This window comes from Phoca vitulina, unplaced genomic scaffold (genome assembly GCF_004348235.1).
Source record: "Phoca vitulina isolate PV1807 unplaced genomic scaffold, GSC_HSeal_1.0 scaffold98, whole genome shotgun sequence".
In the NCBI taxonomy this organism is placed as follows: domain Eukaryota; kingdom Metazoa; phylum Chordata; class Mammalia; order Carnivora; family Phocidae; genus Phoca; species Phoca vitulina.
Window position 1 is genome coordinate 1,602,001 of NW_022589801.1, and position 20,619 is coordinate 1,622,619.

Consider the following 20,619-nt stretch of genomic DNA (forward strand, 5'->3'; position numbering starts at 1 on the left):
ATGGAATGTTCTGAATATATCTGTGAAATCCATTTGGTCCAGTGTGTAATTTAAAGTCTTTATTTCCTTGTTGATATTTGCTCAGATGATCTGTCCATTTCAGTGAGGGGGTGTTAAAGTTCCCCACTATTATTGTATTGTTGTCAATGTGTTTCTTTGCTTTTGTTATTAATTGCCTTATATAAGTGGCTGCTCCCATGTTAGGGGCATAGATATTTATAATTGTTAGATCTTCTTGTTGGATAGACCCTTTAAGTAGGATATAGTGTCCTTCCTCATCTCTTATTACAGTCTTTGGTTTAAAATCTAATTTGTCTGATATAAGGATTGCCACCCCAGCTTTCTTTTGGTGTCCATTAGCATGGTAAATGGTTTTCCACCCCCTCACTTTCAATCTGGGGGTGTCTTTGGGTCTAAAATGAGTCTCTTGCAGACAGCATATCGGTGGGTCTTGTTTTTTTATCCAATCTGATACCCTGTGTGTCTTTTGATTGGGGCATTTAGCCCATTTACATTCAGGGTAACTATTGAAAAATATGAATTCAGTGCCATTGTATTGCCTGTAAGGTGACTGTTACTGTATATTGTCTCTATTCCTTTCTGGTCTGTGTTACTTTTAGGCTCTCTCTTTGCTTAGAGGACCCCTTTCGATATTTCTTGTAGGGCTGGTTTCGTGTTTGCAAATTCCTTTAGTTTTTGTTTGTCCTGGAAGCTTTTTATCTCTCCTTCTATTTTCAATGACAGCCTAGCTGGATATAGTATTCTTGGCTGCATATTTTTCTCATTTAGTGCTCTGAAGATATCATGCCAGTCCTTTCTGGCCTGCCAGGTCTCTGTGGATAGGTCTATTGCCAGTCTAATGTTTCTACCATTGTAGGTTACAGATCTCTTCTCCCGAGCTGCTTTCAGGATTTTCTCTTTGTCTCTGAGACTCGTAAGTTTTCTATTAGATATCGGGGTGTTGACCTATTTTTACTGATGTTGAGGGGGGTTCTCTGTGCCTCCTGGATTTTGATGCCTGTTTCCTTCCCCAAATTAGGGAAGTTCTCTGCTATAATTTGCTCCAATATAACTTCTGCCCTTCTCTCTCTTCTTCTTCTGGGATCCCAATTGTTCTAATGTTGTTTTGTCTTATGGTATCGCTTATCTCTCAAATTCTGCCCTCGCGATCCAGTAGTTGTTTATCTCTCTTTTTCTCAGCTTCTTTATTTTCCATCATTTGGTCTTCTAGATCGCTAATTCTCTCTTCTGCCTCATTTATCCTAGCAGTTAGGCCTCCATGTTTGATTGCACCCCATTAATAGCCTTTTTGATTTCGGCTTGGTTAGATTATAGTTCTTTTATTTCTCCAGAAAGCGTTTCTCTAATAACTTCCATGCTTTTTTCAAGCCCAGCTAGTATCTTTAAAATCATCATTCTGAACTCTAGTTCCGACATCGTACTAATGTCCGTATTGAGTAGGTCCCTGGCAGTCAGTATTGCCTCTTGTTCTTTTTGTTGAGGTGATTTTTTCTGTCTTGTCATTTTGTCCAGAGGAGAATAGATGAATGAGAGAACAAAATGCTAACAGGGTAACAATATCCCCAGAAAATATACTCTAAACAAATCAGAAAAGACCTGAAACTGGGGCGCCTGGGTGGCTCAGTTGGTTAAGCGACTGCCTTCGGCTCAGGTCATGATCCTGGATTCCCAGGATTGAGTCCCACATCGGGCTCCCTGCTCAGCAGGGAGTCTGCTTCTCCCTCTGACCCTCCCCTCTCTCATGCTCTCTCTATCTCATTCCCTCTCTCAAATAAATAAATAAAATCTTAAAAAAAAAAAGACCTGAAACTGGGGGAAAAGAAAGGGAAAGAAAGAAAAAAGATAAAAACAAACAAAAACAGAACAAAACAAAAAAAACAGAATATGATGAAATATGATCAGGCTGGTGCATAGATCAGTGCCACACACTAGATTGGGTGTATTTTGGTGTGTTAGAAGAAAGTACCTCCCAAAATTTTAAAGAAAGAAAAACGTATATATGTACAAAAATAAGGGTTAATATGATGAAGGGATGGAATATGACTGTAAAGATGAAAATTATAAAAGATTTTATAAAAGGAATTGATAAGTTGTTTGAAAAAAGAAAGAAGAGGATTTAAAAAAAAAGGGAGAGAATGTGATCAGGCAGGAGACTAGAACAAAGCCATACACTAGAGATTTAGGGTATATTTTGATCTGTTAGAAGAAACTGTATCTCAAAATTTTAAGGAGAGAACAACTTATATATATATGCCAAAAATAAGGGTAACTACTATGAAGGGATAGAATATGACTCTAAAAATGAAAAATAAAAATGTTTTTTAAAAAAGGGATTGATAAGATGTTGGTTGTAAAAGGGAAAAAGAAAAATTAAAAAAAAAATTAACTTTGAAAGACTAAAGAATCATGGTAAAAAAGCCATGAATTCTATGTGCAGTATTCCCCTAGCGCTGGAGTTCTGCCGTTCTCATTGATCAGTAAACTTGGTCTTGGCTGGCTGTTCTTGCTGATCTTCTGGGGGAGGGGCCTGTTGCTGTGGTTCCCAAATGTCTTTGCTGGAGGCGGAATTGCCCCGCCCTTGCTGGGTCCGGGCTAAGTAATCTGCTTGGGTTTGCTCTCAGGAGCTTTTGTTCCTGCAAGCTTTCCCTACAGTGTTGGAGGACGAGAGTGAAAATGGCGGCCTCCCAATCTACGCCCTGGAGGAGCCAAGAACTCAGGGCCCCACTCCTCAGTGGGCCCCCAAAGAAAAGCAGTCAATCACTCCCGTCTCCCCGGTCTCCGGCAGCACTCCATGCTCACCCGGTCCCGAGCATTTCTATCTCTGGCACATGACCCCGCGTGGAGTCTCCAAACCCGGCAAGTCGTGTGGTGCGCTCTCGCGCCGCTCCTCTTGGGGGAGGAAGGTGAGTCTCCCCGGATCTGCCGCGTGTTGGGTCCCTGCTGGAGGAGCAGTGGCCCGACTGTGCCGCAGATCACGGTTTATGGCAACCCTGAGCTGAGAGCCCGTGCCTCCGCTCTGTCTCTGCAGCCGGCTTCCCCGCTCCGATACCTGGGAGCTCTGCCGCACTCAGGCACCCCCGGTCTTCCTGTGACCCTGAGGGTCCTGAGACCACACTGTCCCAGCGAGGGTTCCACCTCCCGCTTAGCCACTGGAGCGACATCCCTCAGCAGAGCCGACTTCTAAAATTCCGATTTTGTGCTCCGTGGCTCTATCATTTGCCAGAAGCGGCAGATGAAGGCCCCCTCCCCCGCCATCTATCCTCCCGAATATCGCCTCGGATTCACTTCTCTGCACATCCTACCTTCCAGAAAGTGGTCGCTTTTCTGTTCAGAGAGTTGTTGCTATTCTTTTCTTTGATCTCCTGTTGAGTTCATAGGTGTTCAGAATGGTTTGATCCCTATCCAGCTGAATTCCTGGGACCAGACGAAATCCAGGTCTCCTACTCCTGTGCCATTTTGCCCCACCCTTCCTTTATTACCTTTTTAATGACTGCAAGATCTATAGTGATGTCCCCTATATTGTTTCTGATATTAATACTCTGTCCTCTCTCTCTCATTTTCTCTCTCTCTCTCTCTTTTTCAGTCTTGCTAGAGGTTTAATCAGATTTATTGGTACCCCCCCAAAAAACAGTTTTATCTAATTGATTATCTCTAATGTTTTATTTTCAGTTTCATCGATTTCTGCTCTTTATTGTTTCCTTCCTTCTGCCTGCTTTAGTTTTATTTTATTCTTCTTTTTCTAATTTCTTCTTTTTCTAATTTGTTTTAAGAACTTATCATTGATTTGAGATACTTCCTCATTTCCAACATAAGCATTTAGTGCAAAAATTTCTCTCCCAGCACTGTTTTAGCTGCGTCTCACATATTTTAATTTGTTGTGTTTTTGTTTTCACTCAGTTCTAAGTATGTTTCTTTCCTTTAAGGCTTCCTCTTTAACCCATGGATTATTTATAAATGTGTTGTTTAATTCCACATGTTTAGAGTTTTTCCTGTTGTCTTTCTGTAATCACTCTCTAGTTTGATTCCACTATGGTCAGAGAACGCACTCTGTATGATTTCAATTCTTTTTAATTAGTTGGGATCTGTTTTAATGACTTATAGTCTATCTTTGTAAAGATATGAAGATATGTTTTGTGGGCACTGGAAAGATACGTGTATTCTACTGTTACTGGGGGGAGTATTCTGTCTATGTTAGCTGGATACTGCTGGTTGACTGTGTGTTTTCTGCCCCTGCCAATTTTGTGTCTAGTAGTTCTTTCGGTTTTTGAGAGGGAAGTTATGAGGCCCTTAACTATATTTGTTGCTTTGTCTCATTTTCCTTTGAGCTCTGTCAGTTTTATTTAACTTCATATATTTTAAGATGGGCTTATGTGTGCCCATTTAGGATCTATGTTTTCCTGGTAGATTGATCCCTTTATTATGTAAATTTTCTTTGCTGTGAATTCTATTTTATCAGGTATTAATATTAACCATGCCAGTTTTTTATTAATATTTTCATGGTATGTCTTTTTCCATCCTTTTACTTTCTTTTATTATTATGTTCAGTTAGCCAACATATAGTACATCATTAGTTTTTGATGTAGTGTTCAACGATTCATTAGTTGCATATAACACCCAGTGCTCATCACAACATGGCTTAATACCCATCCTTTTACTTTCAATCTGTCAGTGTTGTACTTAAAGTAAATTTCTTGGGGCGCCTGATTGGCATAGTTGGTTGAGCATCCAACTCTTGGTTTTGGCTCAGTCAGGATCCAGGGTCATGGGATTGAGCCCTGTTGTTGGGCTTCACACTCAGCTCAGTCTGCTTAAGACTTTCTCTCCCTCTTTCTTTGCCTCTCCCCGCCTGTGCTCATGCAGGCACGTGCTCTTGCTCTCAAATAAATAAATCTTTTTTTAAAGAAAGTAAATTTCCTAGAAGTAGCATATAGTTTGATATTGTTCTTTTATCCACTATGCCAATATATTTTTTGATTAGTAGTATTAGACCATTTACATTTAAAGTAATAATTGATATGTTAGCACTTACTTCTGTTATTTTATTATTTTCTATTTATTTTCATTGGTTATTTTCCTCTTTCTTGTTTCTTGCCTTCCTTCAGGTTACTTGAACATTTTTTATAATTCTGTCTTGGCTTACTTGTAGTTTTTAAAAAATCTCTCTTTGTATGATTTTTGTAATTGTTTCTCTGGGTATGGACAGCATATGTAAGTGACTTGTAAAAGTCTAGTGGTGTCAACATTTTGTTGACTTTGTGTGAGTGTGGAAATCTTACTTAAATTTAGAAAATTTCAAATTTGTCTATATTCCCCAGGTTTAAATACCATTATCTGGAGTATCAGGTGGTGTTATAATGTCTGTTTCAGTCATTTCTAAGGATTGATCTCCTAGCCACAGTTTTTTTTTTTTTTTTTTACCATGTGTAAGGATGGTTTTATTTTCTCTTAATTCCTGAAGGACAATTGGACAATTTTACATTCAGAATTTGCAGTCAGTTGTTCTTACCTTTTTGTGGTTGAAAAATAGTGAAGCCTCTCTTTGGGGCCTCCTACATTTTAAATGTGAAATTTTCTGCCATTCAAACTGGTGTTCCCTTAGGTAATATGTCTTTTTTCTCTGGCTACTTTCAAGATTTTTTCCTTTGTCTCTGATATTCAAATGTTTTACTGTAATGCATCTTGGCATGGATTTCCTTGGGTTTATTCTGTTTGGTGTTTGTTCAGCTTCTTGAATCTGTACATTGTGTCTTTCACCAAATTTGGAAAGTTTTCATCTACTATTTCTTCAGAAAGTCTCTGTTCTTCTTTCTGTCTCCCTGTCCTTTCGAGACCTGGATGATATGAATGTTGGATATTTTGTTATTATCCTACAGGTCCCTGAGTCTCTGTTTATCTTTTGTCATTTTTTTTTCTCTGTTGTTAAAATTGGCTGAATTCTATTGTTCTGTCTGTCCTCAAGTTCTCTGATACTATCCTCTGTCATCTCTGCTCTACTATTGAGCCCATCCAACAAGTTTATTTGTTATTTTATTTTTTAGTTCTACAATTTCCACTTGGAAATTTTTATAACTTCTGTTTCTTAGCTGAGATTTTCTATTTGTTCATTTGTTTCAAGAGAATTTGTAATTAATTGTTGAAGCATTTTTATGACAGCTTCTTTGAAATCCTTATCAGATAATCCCAACTTCTGATCCATCATTCATTCTGTTGGCATCATTTGATTGTCTTTCTCATTTAAGGTGTGATTTTCATGGTTATTGCTATGATGGGTAATTTTTTATAGTATCCTGAATGTTTTGTCTATTATGTAAGGGACTCTGGATCCTATTCAGATCTTTTATTTTGGGAAGTAGTTGCCCTGTTTATTTTTATTTTTATTTTTTATTTTTTAGATTTTTAAAAAAAATTTTATTATGTTATGTTAGTCACCATACAATACATCATTAGTTTTTGATGTGGTGATCCATGATCCATTGTTTTCGTATAACACCCAGTGCTCCATGCAGTACATGCCCTCCTTAATACCCATCACTGCGCTAAGCAATCCTCCCTACCCCCTCCCCTCTAAAACCCTGTTTGTTTCTCAGGTCCATAGTCTCTCATGGTTCATCTCTCCCTCCAATTCCCCCCCGCCATTTTTCCCTTCCTTCTCCTAATGTCCTCCATGCTATTCCTTATGTTCCACAAATAAGTGAAACCATATGATAATTGACTTTCTCTGCTTGACTTATTTCACTTAGCATAATCTCCTCCAGTCCCATCCATGTTGATGTAAAAGTTGGGTATTCATCCTTTCTGATGGCTGAGTAATATTCCATTGTATATATGGACCACATCTTCTTTATCCATTCATCTGTTGAAGGGCATCTCAGCACTTTCCACAATTTGGCTATTGCAGACATTGCTGCTATGAACATTGGGGTGCATATGGCCCTTCTTTTCACTACATCTGTGTCTTTGGGGTAAATACCCAGGAGTGTAATTGCTGGGTCATAAGGTAGCTCTATTTTTAAATATTTGAGGCACCTCCACACTGTTTTCCAAAGTGGCTGTACCAACTTGCATTCCCACCAACAGTGTAAGAGGGTTCCCCTTTCTCCACAACCTCTCCAACATTTGTTGTTTCCTGTTTTGTCAATTTTTGCCATTCTAACTGGTGTAAGGTGGTATCTCAGTGTGGTTTTGATTTGAATTTCCCTGATGGCTAATGATGATGAACATTTTGCCCTGTTTAAAGTTAGCACATAGACCTTGGCCTGCTTCTGTGGACTGTAGTTCCAATGGTAATTTTCACAGCCTTTGTGATATTATTTTGGTGCTTGGTTTGCTGGTGTTAGTGGGGCTACAACTGGTCCCTGCTGGTGCTGTGTAAGGGAGCAGCAGGAGTTTCCTCAGGCCAGGAGGCTAGATGTCTCTCGGTGGGGAAAAATTTTGGTAGCTTCCCCACTACTATCTTTTGAATGTTTTCATGTCTGTAGGCAAAGGAGGAGAGCCTTGAACCTACAGAGGCCAAGAGGCTTCCTGGTATGGGCCAGTTGCCATAGCTGGATCAATCTTGCATGATCTGTCCACTTGTTCTGGTATCTCTGTACAAGGGAGGAAAGTCTTAGGCTCATGCCCATACCAGGCCACTTGTGTAGCCTGCCTGCCATTCCAGTAAGCCTGAGTTTTGCTAGAAATGCTACTTGCTACTTGTCCTAAACATTTTAATGGCCTTTTGTCACCTCCACCATTTCACTTAGATTTGGGATTGTTGCTATTGATAGGCATCCCTGTCCTGAATTTTTTATTCTGTTTCAATTTTTAACATAGAAGAGTAATGAAATGTAGTGACTGACTACAGAACATGGGGAGTAGTTAAGTGCTTGAATCCACTGCCAGATAAATATGTTTTTATTCATTATTTTCAGGGTTTGGGAATAGTACAGTTTTTATGTTTGGAGACTTTTGGAGCTAAATTTTATTTTCATTTTGGCACACCTGTTGTTTTGCCTAACAATTTTGGTCAAGGTGGCCTGCCAGAGTTCAGCTCTCCTATGTAGATCATTTATCTCTTTTACTCACAGACACAGCTCCCAACGAAGTTTATCCTTCTTTATTCCCGGTTACAGAGGCAACCAAGACAGGAATCACCCTGTTGTTGCCTAGAAAAATAATGAATAACACTTAGCACAGTCCTATCTCTATGTACAGAGACCACTGATGTTGACTTTCTGTGAAAAAGAGAGACAATTTGTAGATTATTAGCTCATCTTCAGTCTAATTATCTAGTTTCTTATAGGAGAGGCTAAATCCCTTCTTGTTGAAAACAAGGACACATCTCATTCATGAATACTACATAAAACCTTGGTACTTGTGCCTCCAAATTGTGAAGTACAGAACACATTTACAATTAATGTGGTTTCTGTGATCGCATATGAAAAATAACAAGATGTCTTGGTACAAGCTCCTTACTTTCTATATAACAACACACAGATTAAATGTCAATATTTGATAAGTATCTATTTGCTAGTTAAAGGACTGCGATCTGTGAATATGGTGAGGCATCACTCCTAGGATTATGTTATGTTGATCTTAAACCAAGGTTGTCTAGGAGAGCCCAGTATACATGAGCTCTTTAAAGGAGGAGCTTTTTTCCAGCTGGTGACAGAAAAGAAAGTCAGAGAGTCTTGAAGCACGAGTGGAATTCAGTGTGCCTTCACTGGCTTGAAGATGAAGGGGCTACATGAGTAGTAATGTGGGCACTTAGGGAGCTGAGAGGCCCCCTGACAGCCAGCAAGGAAAGAGGGACCTCAGTCCCACAGCTGCAAGGAAATGAGTTCTGCCAACAACTTGAATGAGCTTGGAAGTAGATCTCTCTCAAAGAGGGGCAGAGCTTGAGCTCAGATAAGTGGAACAAGCCTTTACTGCAGCATTTAGTTGGTGGCAGAACTGTCCTCTAAGATTTGGAAGCTGCATTCTTTTTTTAAGGATCCAAGAAAATAGGTGCATCTAATAAAGTATCTCCTTTTGTCCCAATTCCTTTAACCCCTTTCCCTTTGATATCAACAGAATCAACCAAAACCAGCCTGCTCAGAAACCAGATGTCCAGCCTCAAGAGCTCAGCTTGCAGTGAGAGGACAGACGGCCTTTCCACTTCCAGCAGCTGGAACACTCCAAGTGACAGAGGCAAGCCAGAGAGAGTCTCTATATCAGGAAGCGCAGGCTGGCCTCCCTTTGCCCAGTGTGTCTGCTCCTAAAAAGCTGGGTGTAGATACATTTTGGGGGAAACAAATCATTTTTAAGGTTTCCTTAAAATAGGTTTCCTTCCTATTCAGGGACTCCTTGTAAATCATGTCTGCCTGCTATAGTGAACTGGATTTTCTTAGACTGAGATTTGCAATTACTGTGCCTGGATGTTTAATATACAAGTGGCTCACATAACTATGGTGCTAGTGTAGTGCTTGCTGCCCCTCCGTGGTTTGAACTTGAAAATCTAATACTTCACAGTTGGTTTATTTTCTTCCCTTCATTCACAGGTGGCGACATCTGATGAGCCCCTCTCTGGTCCATATTGTCAGCCTTTTGGGGGCTAAGTGTGAGGAAAATATGATTTTCCACTCCAATTTTATTATAATAATAAAATCCTTATTCTTAAAATAGTAAATTTCTAAGAGTTTAATTCCTGTAGGACTTTTCCCTGTATTTCAAATAGTTGATAACTAGTAAATCAAACTAATGACACAGATATGCACAATCAGTCCCCTACGTAGGAGGAAGTGACTGAGTGACAAGTGTACACTCCATCATAGCTGAATCTAACCTTATGTTCTTTAGTGCTGATTGTTGTGATGTCTTTTCCTCTGTTTCAGTTAACCTGTCATAGTCCCTAGGTCTGCTATATGCATGGTTCTTAAAGGGCTTAGCATATGATGAGTAGAGTATGATTTCTTAGATATTCAACCAACTCACTCCCAAACAGCCCTCCTTCTAGATGCTGCTGATTCAACTAGCTAATATTTCTTTCCACTTATAAGTCCAAGTTTATATAAGGATATATATATTAAAAATCCCAAATATTGATTTGAAAATGTGTATCTACAACTAAACAGGATCTAATAGGGATTTTGGTTTTCCATACAGAGTGGAGGAACCACAAAGCAACTATCAGAAACTAAGATGTTGATCAAGGTTCTTTTGTATAATTTGGGGGGAGTCTAATGAAGCCAACATTGAACAATCATTGGTTAATGGCATTGTCAAATTTAACATTTTAAAAATGTGTTTTCTGGGGAATGAGAGAATGAATGTCTCATTCTTCCATGGAGAGGGATCTCAATGGATATGGGATGAAGTAGATAAGCAAAACAATGATAGGGCTGTATTCATCTATGCATTGGTCTTTAGTGTAATTGCAAATGAATCTTGCCAAAGAACCCACTATGACAGTCAGGATTCTCTGAAATATGGTCCATTTGTTAATCATTGGTCACAACCGAACTAAAAGATAAGCGTGATCCTTTTGCATTTTTGATTAAAAAAACCCATTTATTAGGAAATTATACAATTGTCATTTTCTCCTTCCACAGAAATAAGCACCCTGCTGACAAATGAGTACCTAGATGGCAAATCATTAGGAAGAGTGAGTCGAGAAGGAAAAGAGGTTCATGACCAAGAGTGAGTACTTTAATTTTACCAGGGAGGTTTTGTTGTGTTTTTATTTATTACAAGTTTTAAAGCATCATAGTCTGTGTTCTTATTTCTTCAAGTATGTCTTCAGAAAAGTGGCTCAAGACCCATGGCTTGGTTGCCAAGAAACTCACCATCATGGATGCCTTGTCCATGACAGCGGTCCCTCACATCCCCACCTATGTTCCCATTCTGGACAAGCATGTTGTTTCCAAGGTCTTTGATGAGGTAAGACTGATTTTCTATCTGTCCCTGCCTGACGTATTTTTCATTCCTGGTTCAAATAAAATGTAGTCCACTTTGGTCTTGTACCGTTGTAACAGAAATGTATTTCAGCCATTGAAAAGAAAATTATTTGTAAAGATAGTAAAAAGGAGAGAGAAAAGCTCTTACGAAGTTTTGTTTTTAAGCTGAGAAGAGATTGGTCTTTGTTGGGTTGGCCGTTCACAGCTGGTTGCTGGTGGGTGGCAGTGTGGAGCTGCAAACATGTTTGAAAATCTTCTCAGAGTCATGAGTCATGAGTGAACATTATCCAGTATCAGAGGACCAGGGGAGAACTTATGAGAGACTATGTCCTCCCTTTGCTTACCTTCTCTTCTTAAATATAGTGGCATCTTTTCTTTTTTTTTTTAAGATTTACTGAGAGAGAGAGAGAACACATGCATGCCTGCATGAGTCGGGGGAGGGCAGAGGGAGAGATTCTCAAGCAGACTTCCGGCTGAGCTCCGGGCCCAACATGAGGCTCGATCTCATGGATCCATGAGATCAGGACCTGATTTGAAACCAGGAGTCGGACCCCTTAGCCGACTGAGCCACCCAGGCAACCCCAGTGGCATCTTTTCCATCATAAAAGTCTCCAAAGGAAAAAGTCAGAGAGGGAAAGAGGGAGGGAGCAAGAGAGATGCAGAGAGAGAGAGAGAGACAGAGACAGAGAATGAACCAGAGCCAAAGAACCGTAAGAGAATGACAGTCATATCTTGGAAGGGGAAAAAGCAGTGGGAGAGCATGGGAGGGTTAAATGTGGAGGAAGGCCAAATAAATACTGAAAAGTTTCCCTTGAATTGGGCAACTAGAAGGTCCTTGCCCTTAGCAAGAACAGATTCAGTGGAGCAACCAGACTGTTCAAGAATGAGGAACACACAAAAAACAAGGATATGAAGATCAAACCCCAATGCTTCTGGGCAAATACAGTGGCAGCTAATGATTTAAATAGAAACATACCAGGCTTTATAGTCACTAAATGGAAATACTATCCTTAAAAGAACTCATCTCATCCTGTGATGGTTACAGAAGAAATGTAGGGTGTTTGGAATTTGCTTCCCAATCATTGGGAGGGTGGCAGTTGTTGGGGAAGGAGAGGAATAGATAAAAGAAGATTGGCCATGAGTTGATAACTGTTAAATTTGCATAATAATAATATTGAATCAGGGGAAGCTCATTCTACTATTCTGTCTGCTTTTTTACATAGTTTTGATTTTCCATAAAAAAAGTTGAAAAAAATCAAAGGCAGGAAGTCTTTTTTTTTTTTTTTAAAGATTTTATTTATTTATTTGACACAGAGAGGCACAGTGAGAGAGGGAACACAACCAGGTGCCCCTAAAGGCAGAAATCTTTTTTTTAAAAAAAGCCTTTATCGGGTGCCTGGGTGGCTCAGTCGTTGCGCATCTGCCTTTGGCTCAGGTCATGATCTCAGGGTCCTGGGATTGAGCCCCACATCGGGCTCCCTGATCAGTGGGAAGCCTGCTTCTCCCTCTCCCACTCCCCCTGCTTGTGTTCCCTCTCTGGCTGTGTCTCTCTCTGTCAAATAAATAAATAAAATCTAAAAAAAAGGGGGGGGGCTTTATCTCACTGGTCTTGATGTATTTGGAAGAAGCAGAGGAATTGGTGAATTTTTTCTCTTAGTCACATTGAAGACATTACACTCACGGAGTTCAACATGCGCCCTAGTTTTGCACAACCAGTGATTTTTGCTGTGGAGGTTGTGTGTGATTGATGCTGTATTCCTCATGACTGTGCCTCACAGTGAGTGGTTCTGTGTCTGGCTGAGACCTTGTGACTGGCAGGTTCTATTTGTATCTCCAGTGAACTCTAACCTGTTTGGTCAGATAACAATGTATCACTTGAACTTGACTTCCTCCAGAAGGAGCAGAGAGAAACTGAACACTGATAGATTTCTTCTAGGAAGTTTGGTGGCAGCTTTTCCTATTCTGTGCATTTATTTTATTAATACTCTTCAGTTTTATTTGGAATAAGATGTCTTTAGTGAACTCTACCGAGAAGTAGAATTTTCTTGTGCTTCTCATGTCTCCTTCTAAGCCTTCCAATAGCCTGAAACATGGAAAAGTAAATTTCTCAAAAAAACAAACATGATAGGGTAGGGAAGTACAAACATAAAATCAAAGAAGAAACCACAAGGGAAAGATTTATAGATCAAATACAGAAAAATGTTATATTGCATAAAAACATACAAATAAAATGAAGGCAGAGCTCAGAAAAATCTTTGTAACATATACAACAAAGAGTTACAAGAGTAATTCTTAAATATGTTTTTGTGTTTGCATCCATATAAACCTGTGTGTGTGTGTGTGTGTGTATAAATCATTGTTCTGTTCACAGAACAACATACATATATACGTGCCCATACCATAAAAGAATAAAAAAATGGTAAATACCTCATTGGAAAATCTAGGGAGATAAATTAAAAAATAATCAAAACCCCATACAAAAATATTTCTTACCTGGTAACCAAATATATGCGTTGAGAAAAAGTGCAAACTGAAAAACCAGTTAGACAACTACCCCACCACCACCATCAAATTTGTAAGGTTAAAAAATACTAATAAACAAACAAACACAAATACCAATGAACAGTGATGGCAAAATTAGGATGAAATGAGAACTTTTATATTCTGCTGGTGGGAGTATAAATTGGTGCATCCTTGGCAGTACACTCAGAGGTGTTAAGAACATACAGCCTTTTCTCCAGTGAATCCATATGTAGATATTTCATAATCAGAAATACTGATACATATATTCAAAGAATGGTTAGTGCTGCCTTATATCTAACAATGAGAATGCTGAAGACAACTTAAATGTCTACAGGGTATACCCGTATCATGGAGGGTCATACTTTCATTAAATGTCATGTTCCTGAAGAATAAGGAATGACATAGGGAAAAGCTCTTGATGTAATTTTTTTAAATTTAATTTTATTATGTTATGTTAGTCACCATACAGTACATCATTAGTTTTTGATGTAGTGTTCCATGATTCATTGTTTTCATATAACACCCAGTGCTCCATGCAATACATGCCCTCCCTAATACCCATCACCAGGCTAATCCATGCCCCCACCCCCCTCCCCTCTAAAACCCTCAGTTTGTTTCTCAGAGTCCATAGTCTCTCATGGTTCTTCTCCCCCTCCGATTTCCCCTCCTTTATTTTTCCCTTCCTTCTCCTAATGTCCTCCATGCTATTCCTTATGTTCCACAAATAAGTGAAACCATATGATAATTGACTTTCTCTGCTTGACTTATTTCACTTAGCATAATCTCCTCCAGCCTCATCCATGTTGATCTAAAAGTTGGGTAGTCATCCTTTCTGATGGCTGAGTAAGATTCCATTGTATATATGGACCACATCTTCTTTATCCATTCATCTATTGAAGGGCGTCTCAGCTCTTTCCACAGTTTGGCTATTACGGACATGGCTGCTATGAACATTGGAGTGCATTTGGCCCTTCTTTTCACTACATCTGTGTCTTTGGGGTAAATACCCAGGAGTGTAATTGCTGGGTCATAAGGTAGCTCTATTTTTAAATTTTTGAGGCACCTCCGCACTGTTTTCCAAAGTGGCTGTACCAACTTGCATTCCCACCAACAGTGTAAGAGGGTTCCCCTTTCTCCACAACCTCTCCAACATTTGTTGTTTCCTGTTTTGTCAATTTTTGCCATTCTAACTGGTGTAAGGTGGTATCTCATTGTGGTTTTGTTTTGTATTTCCCTGATGGCTAGTAATGATGAACATTTTTTCATGTGTCTGTTAGCCATTTGTATGTCTTTTTTGGAGAAGTGTCTGTTCATGTCTTCTTTTTTTTTTTTTTTTTTTAAAGATTTTTATTTATTTATTTATTTGACAGAGAGAGACACAGCGAGAGCAGGAACACAAGCAGGGAGAGTGGGAGAGGGAGAAGCAGGCTTCCCGCTGAGCAGGGAGCCAGATGCGGGGCTCGATCCCAGGACCCTGAGATCATGACCTGAGCCGAAGGCAGACGCTTAACGACTGAGCCACCCAGGCGCCCCTCTGTTCATGTCTTCTGCCATTTTTTGACTTGATTATTTGTTGGGTGTTGAGTTGGAGAAGTTCTTTATAGATCTTGGTTATCAGCACTTTGTCTGTAGTGTCATTTGCAAATATCTTCTCCCATTCTGTGGGTTGCCTCTTAGTTTTATTGACTGTTTCCTTTGCTCTGCAGAAGCTTTTTATCTTGATGAAATCCCAAGAGTTCATTTTTGCTTTTGTTTCACTTGCGTTTGGAGATGTATCTTGAAAGAAGTTGCTGTGGCTGATGTCGAAGAGGTTACTGTCTATGTTCTCCTCTAGGATTTTGATGGATTCCTGTCTCACATTGAGTTCTTTCATCCATTTTGAGTTTATCTTTGTGTATGGTGTTAGAGAATGGTTGAGTTTCATTCTTCTGTATATAGCTGTCCAATTTTCCCAGCACCGTTTGTTGAAGAGACTGTCTTTTTTCCATTGCATATTTTTTTCCTGCTTTGTTGAAGATTATTTGACCATAGAGTTGAGGGTCCATATCTGGGCTCTCTATTCTGTTCCATTTGGTCTGTACGTCTGTTTTTGTGCCAGGACCATGCTGTCTTGGTGATCACGGCTTTGTAATATAGCTTGAAATCAGGCAATATGATGCCCCCAGCTTTGTTTTTCTTTTTCAACATTTCCTTGGCGATTCAGGGTCTTTTCTGATTCCATACAAATTTTAGGATTGTTTGTTCCAGCACTTTGAAAAATGTTGGAATTTTGATCAGGATGGCATTGCAGGTATAGATTGCTGTGGGCAGCATAGACATTTTAACAATGTTTATTCTTCTGATCCATGAACATGGAATGTTTTTCCATCTTTTTGTGTCTTCTTCAATTTCTTTCATGAGTGTTCTGTAGTTCCTAGAGTATAGATCCTTTACCTCTTTGGTTAGGTTTATTCTGAGGTATCTTATGGTTTTTGGTGCTATTGTAAATGGAATCAATTCTCTAATTTCTCTTTCTACAGTTGCATTGTTAGTGTATAAGAAAGCAACTGGTTTCTATGCATTGATTTTGCCTGATGGATTCCTGGGGGAATTCTTCCAAACATTCAAAGAAGAAATAATAACTATTCTCCTGAAGCTGTTTCAAAAAATAGAAACAGAAGGAAAGCTTCCAGACTCATTCTGTGAGGCCAGCATTACCTTAATCCCCAAACCAGGCAAAGACCCCATCAAAAAGGAGAATTTCAGACCGATATCCCTGATGAATATGGATTCCAAAATTCTCAACAAAATCCTAGCTAATAGGATCCAACAATACATTAAAAGGATCATCCACCACAACCAAGTAGGATTTATGCCCAGGATGCAAGGGTGGTTCAACATTCGCAAATCAATCAATGTGATAGAACACATTAATAGGAGGAGAGAGAAGAACCATATGGTCCTCTCAATTGATGCAGAAAAAGCATTTGACAAAATACAGCATCCTTTCCTGATTAAAACTCTTCAGAGTGTAGGGATAGAGGGAACATTCCTCAAGTTCATAAAATCCATCTATGAAAAAGCCACAGCGAATATCATCCTCAATGGGGAAAAGCTGAGAGCCTTTCCCTTAAGATCAGGAACACGACAAGGATGCCCATTCTCGCCACTATTGTTCAACATAGTACTAGAAATCCTAGCAACAGCAATCAGACAACAAAAAGAAATAAAAGGTATTCAAATTGGCAAAGAAGAAGTCAAACTCTCCCTCTTCACAGATGACATGATACTTTATGTGGAAAATCTGAAAGGCTCCATCCCCAAATTACTAGAACTCATACAGCAATTCAGTAATGTGGCAGGCTACAAAATCAATGCACAGAAACCAGTTGCTTTCTTATACACTAGCTCTACATATAATTAATGCTAAATGAAAAAATCAGGTACAAAGCTCCACATATATAGTACATAAATTTGGTTACATATATGTATGATGTAGACATAGCACTCTTTCTCCCTCCTTTTCTCTTTTACCAAAATGTTAATAGTGTTTATCTGAGTTAGGAGATTATTGGAGATTTGGGGGTTTTGTTTATGTACTTTCTAGTTTTTGTTGTACTACTTTTAACTGAATATATATTAATGTTATGCTGACAAAAAAAGGTTAAGAAAACCAGACTTATAACAAATGATAAAATGGTGAAATATAAAGGGAACCTAATTTTTAATTAATTATTGGTTTATTTTTATTTGCTAAGTAATTTACGAATACATTCTCAGCATGGAATGCCATGTAGAAGTCTTTAAAGGGAAACGTGGAAGCTTTTCTCTTAGCCACTCTTGTCTACAAAGGAAACTCTGGATAGTTTGGTGACTACCTTTCCAATTTTTTTTTTTATTATATTCAGTTAGCCACTGTATAGTACATAATTAGTTTTTGATGTAGTGTTCAGTGATTCATTAGTTAACTATAACACCCAGTGCTCATCACAACACGTGCCCTCCTCAATACCCATCACCCTGTTACCCCCTCCCCCTCTCCCCTCTGAAACCCCCAGATTGTTTCTCGGGATCCATAGTCTCTCATGGTTCATCTTGCTCTCTGATTTCTCCCCCTTTGGATTTCCTTCCCTTCCCCTATGGTCCTCTGTGCTATTGCTTATGTTCCACATATGAGTGAAACCATATGATAATTGTCTTTCTCTGCTTGACTTACTTCACTTAACATAATCCCCTCCAGCTCCATCCATGTCGATGCAAATGGTAGGTATTGATCGTTTTTGATGGCTGAATAATATTCCATTGTGTATATGTACCACAACTTCTTTATCCATTAATCTGTTGAAGGGCATCTCAGCTCCTTCCACAGTTTGGCTATTGTGGACATTGCTGCCGTGAACACTGGGATGCACATGCCCCTTCTTTTCACTACGTCTGTATCTTTGGAGTAAATACCTATTAGTGCAATTTTTGGGTCATAGGGTAGCTCTATTCTTAACATTTTGAGGAACCTCCATACTGTTTTCCAAAGTGGCTGTACCAGCTTGCATTCCCACCAACAGTGTAAGAGGGTTCCCCTTTTTCCACATCCTCACCAACATTTGCTGTTTCCTGTTTTGTTAATTTTTGCCATTCTAACTGGTGTAAGGTGGTATCTCATTGTGGTTTTGATTTGTATTTCCCTGATGGCTAGTGATGATGAACATTTTTTCATGTGTCTGTTAGCCACTTGTATGTCTTTTTTGGAGAAGTGTCTGTTCATGTCTTCTGCCCATTTTTTGACTGGGTTTATTAGTTTTTTGAGTGTAGAGTTTGAGAAGTTCTTTATAGATCTTAGATATCAGCCCTTTATCTGTAGTGTCATTTGCGAATATCTTCTCCCATTCCATGGGCTGCCTCTTAGATTTGTTGACTGTTTCCTTTGCTGTGCAGAAGCTTTTTATCTTGATGAAATCCCAAAAGTTCATTTTTGCTTTTGTTTCACTTGCCTTTGGAGACGTGTCTTGAAAGAAGTTGCTGTGGCCGATGTCGAAAAGGTTACTGCCTATGTTCTCCTTTAGGATTTTGATGGATTCCTGTCTCACATTGAGTTCTTTCATCCATTTTGAGTTTATCTTTGTGTATGTTGTAAGGGAATGGTCCAGTTTCATTCTTCTATATGTAGCTGTCCAATTTTCCCAGCACCACCTATTGAAGAGACTGTCTTCTTTCCATTGGAGAGCTTTTCCCTTAAGATCAGGAACACAACAAGGATGCCCACTCTTACCACTGTTGTTCAACATAGTACTAGAAGTCCTAGCCTCAGCAATCAGGCAACAAAAAGAAATAAAAGGCATCCAAATTGTCAAAGAAGTAGTCAAACTCTCCCTCTTCGCAGATAACGTGGTACTTTATGTGGAAAACCCAAAAGACTCCACCCTCAAATTACTAGAACTCATATTTAGCAATGTGGCAGGATACAAAATCAATGCACAGAAATCAGTTGCTTTTCTATACACTAACAATGCAGCTGTAGAAAGAGAAATTAAGGAATCAGTTCCATTCACAATAGCAGCAAAAACCGTAAGATACCTAGGAATAAACCTAACTAAAGAGGTAAAGGATCTATACTCTAGAAACTACAGAACACTTATGAAAGACATTGAGGAAGACACAAAAAGATGGAAAAATATTCCATGCTCATGGATTGAAAGAATAAACATTGTTAAAATGTCTATCCTCCCCAGAGCAATTTACACTTTCAGTGCCATCCCTATTAAAATACCATTGGCATTTTTCAAAGTGCTGGAACAGACAATCCTAAAATTTGTATGGAACCAGAAAAGACCCCAAATCGCCAAGGGAATGATGAAAAAGAAAAACAAAGCTGGGGGCATCACGTTGCCTGGACCTCAAGCTATATTACAAAGCTGTGATCACCAAGACAACATGGTATTGGCACAAAAACACACACATAGACCAATGGAACAGAATAGAGAGCTCAGATATGGACCCTCAACTCTATGATCAAATAATCTTTGACAAATCAGGAAAAAATATCCAATGAAAAAAGACAGTCTCTCCAACTCTTTTCTACACACACGCTCATATATATATGTATGTATACATAACATATATTTATACACATATGCAGAACAATTTTAATAATCATAAATGAGGTGATACCATATGGATTTGCCATTTTTATCTTTTATAATTTATTGTTTATTTTATAAAAATTATCTTTTAAAAATTAAGGTCTTGGGGCACTTGGGTGGCTCAGTCAGTTAAATGTCCGACTCTTGATCTCAGCTCAGGTCTTACTCTCGGGGTCATGAGTTCAGGCCCCATGTTGGGCTCCATGCTGGGTATGGATCCTACTTTAAAAAAAATTAAGCTGTTAGAGACTTTTACACATGTGTAGATATGGGTCTGTCTCATTCTTACTAGTTTCAAGGTTCTTCCTCATTATTTTATTTCTTAATTGAAGTATAGTTGGCACACCATATTACATTAGTTTTATGTGTACAACACAGTGATTCCAACAACTCTATAAGTTATGCTGTGCTTACCACAAGTGTAACATCCTCTGTCACCATCCAATGCTATTATAGTACTGTTCACTATATTTCCTGTGCTGTACTTGCCATCCCCAGTTCTTTCCCATTCTTAATGGACATTTACATTATATCCTTCTTTTCAGAGTCCAGAGTGCTAACCATTACACCATGGAACCCACTCCTTATCCTTCTTTTCCATATCACAAACAATCCTGTAACAGATTTCCTTGCACACAGATTTTTGGGCACATGTACACGTCTCTTTTGGGGTAGATTCTGTGAAGTAGTGTTGCTAGACCCAAAGGGTGTGCATGTTTAAAATTTTGACAGATGAAATCAAATAACCTTCCAAATAAATTTTACATTTCTACTAGTTACAGCCCCAAGGACAACCTTTTTCCCAAGAGGAACTCTATATAATATTTGTTGATAAGCATTTGTTCTATGAGTGTAGAAATGTTTTGAAAACCCTCAAAATAATATGCAGATGTAAAATCTTATTCAACCTGTCCTCTCTTCACTGGTTCATATTCTGAAGAAGTAAACATAGTAATTTATATAATAATAATATGCGTACTCTGAGATTGTTATGGGATTAAAAGAAGTAATGCATATAATAGTCCATACTCAGCAGGCACTCAATA

At 38.8% G+C, this 20,619-nt stretch overlaps 1 protein-coding gene across 1 annotated transcript in view; it reads left to right on the top strand.

Moving 5' to 3' along the window:
- VWA3B (von Willebrand factor A domain containing 3B) overlaps positions 1-20,619 on the top strand; it is a 213,728-nt gene that overhangs the window by 137,246 nt on the left and 55,863 nt on the right. The window contains exons 17-19 of the mRNA XM_032397359.1: positions 9,073-9,189; positions 10,590-10,677; positions 10,740-10,917. Of these exons, the coding sequence (XP_032253250.1) occupies positions 9,073-9,189; positions 10,590-10,677; positions 10,740-10,917 (383 nt within the window). The remainder of the gene's footprint in view (positions 1-9,072; positions 9,190-10,589; positions 10,678-10,739; positions 10,918-20,619) is intronic.